Genomic DNA, 7,465 nt, shown 5'->3' with positions numbered 1-7,465 from the left:
ATTAACACTTCAATGGGCTATAATTATCAAAGCAGTTCATCAAAACAATGTATAATTACCAATCGCGAAAAAAAAGAAAGTATAATGAGTGAAACAAGTATGTTTTCTTCTTATAGATTATTATTATTTGTTATAAATGTTTTGATTTCGACTTTAGTTTGTTAACGTTGCTTGCGGACTATCCTGAGAACACCATGGATCATCCGTGATGAATTGCATCCAAGAATCATCTTTGTCGTCTTCTTCCGCACACGATGAAGAAGCCATAGGAACGTCGGGTGACATCGTTTCATAGTCGTTTGTTATCGTTGGAGAATATTGTGATATTGACATGCTTGTTGGCACGTTTTCTTGAAGTTCAACACATACACCATTCTTCTTGAAAACACGACACAATGCATAAGAGTCCTGTATATGTTATGTTTACAACAAAATCTCTATTAATATTATCTATTTAATAAATCTAAGTTAACTCATAAATACATATATAAAGGAAATGGGTAAATAAATACTTTTGGTTTTATATAATATTGGGATGAGAGAAGATACTTTTGTCCGATTGGAGTAAAAGACAAAAAGTAAATCAAGATCACTTTGCTTTGCAATCGAGGATATGTTTGATTCATTGTCACCACAAGTAACGAATATATGTAAGTATATGTGACACATTTCATTTTGTTTTTTTATTACTATTATTACCGGCAATAACAATCGTTTGTGGAGTAATATTTTTTTTATAACACGTATAAAAGTGTGAGCAATTTGGTTTTTTTATTATTGTGTATGTTAGAAATATTAAATTAACTAGTTCGTCTCTTAATTTAGTTTCACATGTTCATGATGATCACATGTGTAGGTTATTAAATGAACAATAATATCTTGATTTACTTTTTGTCTTTTACTCAAACAAATAATATTATTACAAATCTAAGTTATGTTTATAAATGAACAATAACCTTTAATTTCTTCCATGTATTTTTGCAACATGTAGTATTATCAAGTAATACGTTATATGTTACAAGTACAAAATATAATTTAAGAAAACCGTATAAACACGTATACCTAATGTTAACCAATTGAGTGAGAGTGAAAGAGATACGATTATTCAATGACATAGTCATTATATCTTTCACATTTAAACCGTTAGTTAGATGTGTTTACGTGGTTTTAAAAGAATAGTAAAAAACCCGGGTTGGATTAAATACAAATTAAATTAATGTAATAATTGTGAGAATCAAGTAGTGCAATTATATATACAAGTAATTATAGTGTGATGTAATTACGTAATTACATTATTTGTATATATAATTACACTACTTGATTCGCACAGTCAGCACGTTAACTTTCCCTAAACAACCCCTTCTTTACATGATATATAATCACTTTTAATTAAAGACCATTAAAGAACTATGGAAACATTGAACTTTTAACACATAGTATGAGTATGTAACACATGCATGACTGCCATTTGGTTCTAGTGTTAACAACTGATTTTTTAATATATGTATAAGTTAATTTAGTTGTATTAATTAACATGACTAGAGACATACCTGGATACCAAACGTGTCTTGACAATCTTTATCATCGAGTCGATACTCATGCATGACCCAATCGGTCCTAATACCTTGAGGAGCGCGGCCCCGATAATACACTAATGTCTTCTTCATTCCAATGGCACCATGGCTCGAACCCTGACTCATAACTTTCCGATCTTTACCCGTTGATTTCCAGTATCCAGCCCTCGTGGCCCGGTTCGTTCTAAACCCGTTTGGATATTTTCGGTCCCTTGGCCCGAAAAAGTACCATTCTGGATCCCGACTCGGTAAGAAAGACTTCTCTGCCGATCAAAATGTATACATATATTAATCATCCATATATACCAATAATGTTTATAAAAGATCAATATATTAATAATCACCCATAACAATAATGTTTATACATAAATTCAAAATGTTCCATCACCCATAACAATAATTAATAACAGTTATAAATGTGTAATGAATAGTACATTATATCAATAATATAAATAATATGTATCAATATTCTGATCAACTATATAGAAATTATATTTATAAATAAATTCAAAATGTCATCTCATCCATAACAATAATATTTATAAATATAAATAATACATTATATATATCAATAACATTAACAAACAATGCATATGAATATATTAATCATCCATATATAGCAATGATATTTACAAATAAATTCATAGGTAAGCTAGGAAGGAGAAAGAAAGAAACCTGCTAACTCCCATGGCTCACATTTATAGAGATCAACTTCAGGGATGATATCAAGTTCAATCTCTTGGCCATGAACCTTTCTCTTAAGATAATAATTCACAAGCTCTTCATCGGTCGGGTGGAACCGGAAACCAGGAGGTAGTCCAACCGGTGCCATTATTTTTAGAAATCTCTGATATTAGTTAGTGCAACTAGTGAGTGGTATGATCACAGATATATATATATATATATTAGTTTTCTCTATGTTTGTTTCTCAGTCTTACAGGTTCAAAGTTGCATGTCTTTGAATCAATAATATCTCTTTAGTTCACTTTAATGTTCTTTAGCAGATTCTTGGACAAACGTGTGTAGCAAGGGATTATGATGGTAATGAATCGTGATTGGAACTTTTGTTTGCCTGGGCCATCATCTGTGCTTTTGTTTTATATATCTTATTATACATGCAAAAACTTGTGCTTTATGTTACAATAAAACAAATGGAAAAGAATTGAACATGTGTTTTATGTATAGATATAATAATAATGAAAAAAGAAGTATTGCCTATAAAGCACATGTATACCTGCTGTATGTATATGTATAAATAGGTTGTATAAATGAATATTATTAGGAGAATACTCGTATATATGCATGGTTTTATAGTGAACGACACTTGTAGCGTTTAATCGATTTTTATAACAATAGGTGAATATTATGAAGCTCTTTGTTTACTAAACTACATAAATACAAGCGATCACAAGTCTGCATTATAATGAACAACACTAGTAACCGAAACTCATTACTACATTGAATTATACATGAAAAGTTAGATGTGTCGTTGTAATAAAGAGCACATTATGAAAATGAATCAACTTTATCAACCCTAGAATGTTATACTCACCATTATGATGTTTCAACTATATTATTTGATACCTTTAAGTAACTGAAGAATACATTTTCTTAATCAACACAATATATAGCTAAAGTTATACATTTTCTAAAAGAGCATAAAATATGGATCTTTAAGTTACTTTATACACAAATATTAGATACTACATAATATAAACACTGGCAGTGTTCACATCAATTTATCTATACATATCTCTCTCTAAAATATAAAATATAATGTTTTTTTTAATATATTTTGCATCTATATCATGTTCTCTATCTCCTTCTCAATACCTATAATTTAGAGTTTTAATGAATAATAATACTCTAAATAGAAAGAATAATACTATTCATCACAGATTGTATAACTATATAAAAAAGTTGTCAACATAAACTTTCTACAAATAGCATCCTTAGAAATAAAACACTCAATAAGATATATAATAATGTTTTTTTTTTTTATTTTGAATACTTTTCAGCAAGGTGAGCAGAGAAACCAAATAATCTATCCATAATAGAGAAAATCAAACCAAATAACCAAACCACCTGATCGAATAACTGAATTAACCGAAACCGATCCAATAACTAAATCAACCAAAGGCGGTCGACTATAAAAGTCTAGAACATGGTTACACAAATCCGTTCAACATAGCATCACAACATAACTAAAACAACAGTAATAGCAATCTGTTCATAGCATCACAACATAATCATCATCATCATCATCATCATCATCGTACTCAGTATATCCCACCAATAGCAATGCTATGGTAGGGTCTGAGGAGGGCAAGATGTAGACAGCCTTACCTCTATCCCATAGGGATAGAGAGGCTGCTTCCGGTGAGACCCCCGGCTCGATAGTAGTTTTGCATCAAGCCTTGAACATAAGGCACATAGCACTCAATCATCGGGACACCGGCTGATCGGTGCATGTGCCCTTGTCTTTCGGCTATCAACGCCACCACATGATGCCTGATTAACCTTCCGCCACTATTAACGTTATTTTCACGAGATTAGTAAAATAACGTCAAAATTAGTGCAATTTTACTTTTGCCCACCCGAGGGTTCACACATATATACATTATATGCGCGCACCGCAAGCAGGGCGTTAAAACTAAAACAGAAATAGTAATTTGTTCATAACATCACAACATGCCATTTCAAACATAGAACATAACCCGCTTCACACTCTCCTTGAGGTCCGGGAGAGGCCTAACGGATGCACATGAAGAGGGCCCACGCGAGCTTCTACCATCCATGTCCCGACTACTGACCACAGACCCACTGTCAGATGTCCCTGGCTCCAAATAAAACCGGGCTCGGAAAGCAGCCAAATGAGCATAGTATGCCGGTGGTACTGCATATCAGTAAATAATGTGTTACCCGTAATGAAGATGAAGTTGTATACAAATGGCTCAGTTCGGTTTATGTTTTGTTTCTAGCCAAGCCGAGCAGAGCGGAGACGACCTCAAGAGTACTCGAGCTCAAGCCCGGATTGATTTGAACTCTATGTCGTCAGCTCGAGCTCATGAATAATTTAACAAGCTTGAGACCGGACTGTTTGGAGCTTTGATGTCTAAAGCTCAATTTCTGCTTGTTTGTTATTTAACAAGTGCTTACGTATAAAAAACTATGTATTTATTTCATTCTTTGTTATAAATATAACTATATATAACCAAACTATATTCTTTAGTTTTTTATAATGTTATTATATAAATAAAACTATATTTATAGAAATAATAGGCTTGTTTAAGGTCGTGAGCCTAGTAAACCTTGGGTTGACCATTTGACCAAACTAAAGTTCTATTAATAAAACAGATCCAAAACTAAAATATTATTTATAAAAGTTCATGTGGGTTGGGTTGATCATTTTGACTCATTACCCAACCGGCCTGTTATGCCACCACTAGTAGAAACTCACCAATGGAAACCGATCTTGTGCACCTAGCATATCTGTCAAAGTTATGAACACAAAAGAATATATAAGTAAAATAAACAGAAACACTAAATGAATTAAAAACATCGGGGAGTAAAAGATAAACGAGCATACGTATAGCAAAGATTATTCGTGAGTGATTGCAAGTCATCAGCTGAGAACTTGTTGTCATCCCACAATACATGGTAAAGGGACGGGCGGCTTGTACCCTGTTAACCAATATTAGATAATATTTAAATTATAAAAACTGACTTAATATATGCATATGATTTACCTGAATTCCAGCATGGCTACACAAATAAAAATCAAACTCGATAGGATGACAAATCTTTGAATCAACAACAGTGCCTGTAGCGTGATTCCAACATGGAAAATATAATTTTGCAATTAAATAGATAAGAAAAAAAATGAGGGATTTTAAATAGAGTTGCAAAGCAGAAAAGTCAATACTCAATAGCATACCGGGCATTATATTTCCACTCCTGTCAACAGAACTACGGTCGCAGGGGTTGTCTGGAAATAATCGGGTATGATGGCGTTTTTGAACCACAACAAATGTCACTGGAGGCTGATAATTTGGCTCCAATGATGCACAAGCCTGACACAATTCGGTAAAAAGTAAAAAAAAAAATTTTAAAAAATAAGCTTATAAGAAAATCACATTGTTAGTTGTATATTTAGTCTATGATAGGAATTATGATGTAGTATTAGTTTAAATATCATTTGTCTATTTTAGGAGGGGTTAAGTGCAACTTATATTTCTATAAATAGGTATTGATAGCTAATAGGGAGAGGAGAGTAGATTTATGGCATTGCCATGGCTCCCGCGTATGCGGTGAGAGAGGGCTAGGCCCAGGATTATCTTGTAATCTTCCTTTACGTTTTCAATAATATAACTGTTCTTCCTTTTTATCCTTATTATCTTCTCTATATTCAATAGATAACATATCAAACCGTAACATTGGTCCGACCTGCCCTAGACCTGCCGTTTTATTCTTTCTTCAATCATGGAAACCCTAACTCAGACCTATCGATTGGATGCCCATGAGCCATGAGCTTCAGATCCAGCAATTACAGACTGATGTCACTGAAATCAAATCCAGTTTGAAGTTATTGGAGGAGGATCGGGCTAAATCGGTGGAGTTTCGAAGGATGCTTCTCGACTGGATGAAGCAACAGGAGACTGACGTAGTCGAACCTGGACCTCAGAATTCCGATTCACCTGAATCTGCTTATGCTGTCTCGACATTAACCTCTAGATCTCCGTCAGTTCTTCTAGATCTGTATTCAGATCCGGAAATTGACAGTGTGGTTGGTCTTTTCTCCGGTTCTCTTCTTACTTCACCATCATTATTAGTTCAATTGGAGGCTATAAGTTCCAGATCTGATGAAAAATCACTTGGCCATGGCTGTTTGTTGCCGCATAGCGTTAATGGAGTCATGTCGGAGAAGAAGCACGTCGATAGTTCGCCGAGATCGGGGTTTTCCAGATCTGGTCCATATGAGAATTTGGCATGTTCCTCAAAATCTGATTTGTTTGAAACTGAGAAGGGATCTGTTTCACATGATGATTCGAGTGTGTCTATTTCACCAAATCTGTTTTCTGGTCTCGCCAAATCGGGTCAATACTTCACAATTAGATGTGTTCGAGCCTTACCCTTCACTGACCCATGATGTTTCGTTAATTTCCCTTGACGATTCCGCTGTGAATCCAACTGTTGTCTTTCCTACGGTACCTCTTTTTACTCCAGAGCTCAGATCCGCACTTCATTCGGAATCCCCTGTTCTTTCCACATTGTCATCAACAGGAAATCCACATACACGTATCAACCGCACTTCAACGAATTTTTTTCAGGTTCGGTCACAATTATCGTACCTAATGTTCATCCAAGTCAATACCAACTTTGTAGTGAATTGTTTGTTGTCAAAACTTTTGAATGGAAACCGGGTTGGGACTCTAGTCGGATTGAAGTTGCAACGTTCCGGTCTCAATTGATTGATCTAGTGTTCGCGTCAGCAAAGAAGGCTTCCGATTCAGAATCGAGCTCTATCACTTTAGGTGCCTCTATTGAGGCAAAATTGCCAGTGGTGAACTTTGATTATGTAACTACTTTGGTCCTTCAAGCACCTTATCTTAACCGGTGTAGTAGTGTGTTTGATCCTAATGATATGGTTTTGCTTGAATTTGGTACTTCACTTTTCGTTCATCGAGGGATATCTGCTCCTCAGTTGTTTTTTAGGGATGCTGATCTTCACACACCCAACTCGTATATAAACATTATTTCAAATTTGGTTCAGTGGAATAAATGGGATATCAAGAAAGTCATGACAACCAAGGCTTCCATTCAACATTTAGCAAGTGGTGGTGAACTAATAATAACAGTTACACAAAACCATAATTTGATGGTATTTCATT

At 34.3% G+C, this 7,465-nt stretch overlaps 1 protein-coding gene and 1 pseudogene across 2 annotated transcripts in view; both read right to left on the bottom strand.

Annotated features, from left to right (window-relative positions):
- Window positions 1-2,406, bottom strand: LOC143582024 (NAC domain-containing protein 54-like). Its single transcript, XM_077064683.1, has 3 exons — window positions 2,250-2,406; window positions 1,551-1,837; window positions 1-408 (listed from the first exon to the last, which is right to left on the bottom strand). Exons 1-3 carry the CDS (start codon window positions 2,404-2,406, stop codon window positions 154-156), a joined length of 699 nt encoding a protein of 232 aa, XP_076920798.1. The 3' UTR covers window positions 1-153.
- Window positions 2,407-4,228: 1,822 nt separating this feature from the next.
- LOC143582018 (protein argonaute 1C-like) overlaps window positions 4,229-7,465 on the bottom strand; it is an 88,983-nt pseudogene continuing 85,746 nt past the window's right edge. The window contains exon 24 of the transcript XR_013143913.1: window positions 4,229-4,470. The product of XR_013143913.1 is annotated as a protein argonaute 1C-like (transcript). The remainder of the gene's footprint in view (window positions 4,471-7,465) is intronic.

The sequence above is a fragment of the Bidens hawaiensis genome, unplaced genomic scaffold (genome assembly GCF_021521415.1).
Source record: "Bidens hawaiensis isolate Kalapana, Puna unplaced genomic scaffold, B.hawaiensis_p1.1 tig00031411_1, whole genome shotgun sequence".
Taxonomy (NCBI): domain Eukaryota; kingdom Viridiplantae; phylum Streptophyta; class Magnoliopsida; order Asterales; family Asteraceae; genus Bidens; species Bidens hawaiensis.
The sequence above is the reverse complement of the archived record's forward strand: the minus strand, read 5'-3'. Positions and strand labels throughout refer to the sequence as shown.

Coding starts and splice junctions, on each gene's coding strand:
- LOC143582024 (XM_077064683.1), bottom strand. CDS start 2,406: ATGGCACCGGTTGGACTACCTCCTGGTTTCCGGTTCCACCCGACCGAT. Junction 1,838..2,249: donor TGAGCCATGGGAGTTAGCAG/GTTTCTTTCTTT, acceptor TTTGATCGGCAG/AGAAGTCTTTCTTACCGAGT. Junction 409..1,550: donor AAGACACGTTTGGTATCCAG/GTATGTCTCTAG, acceptor TAACATATACAG/GACTCTTATGCATTGTGTCG.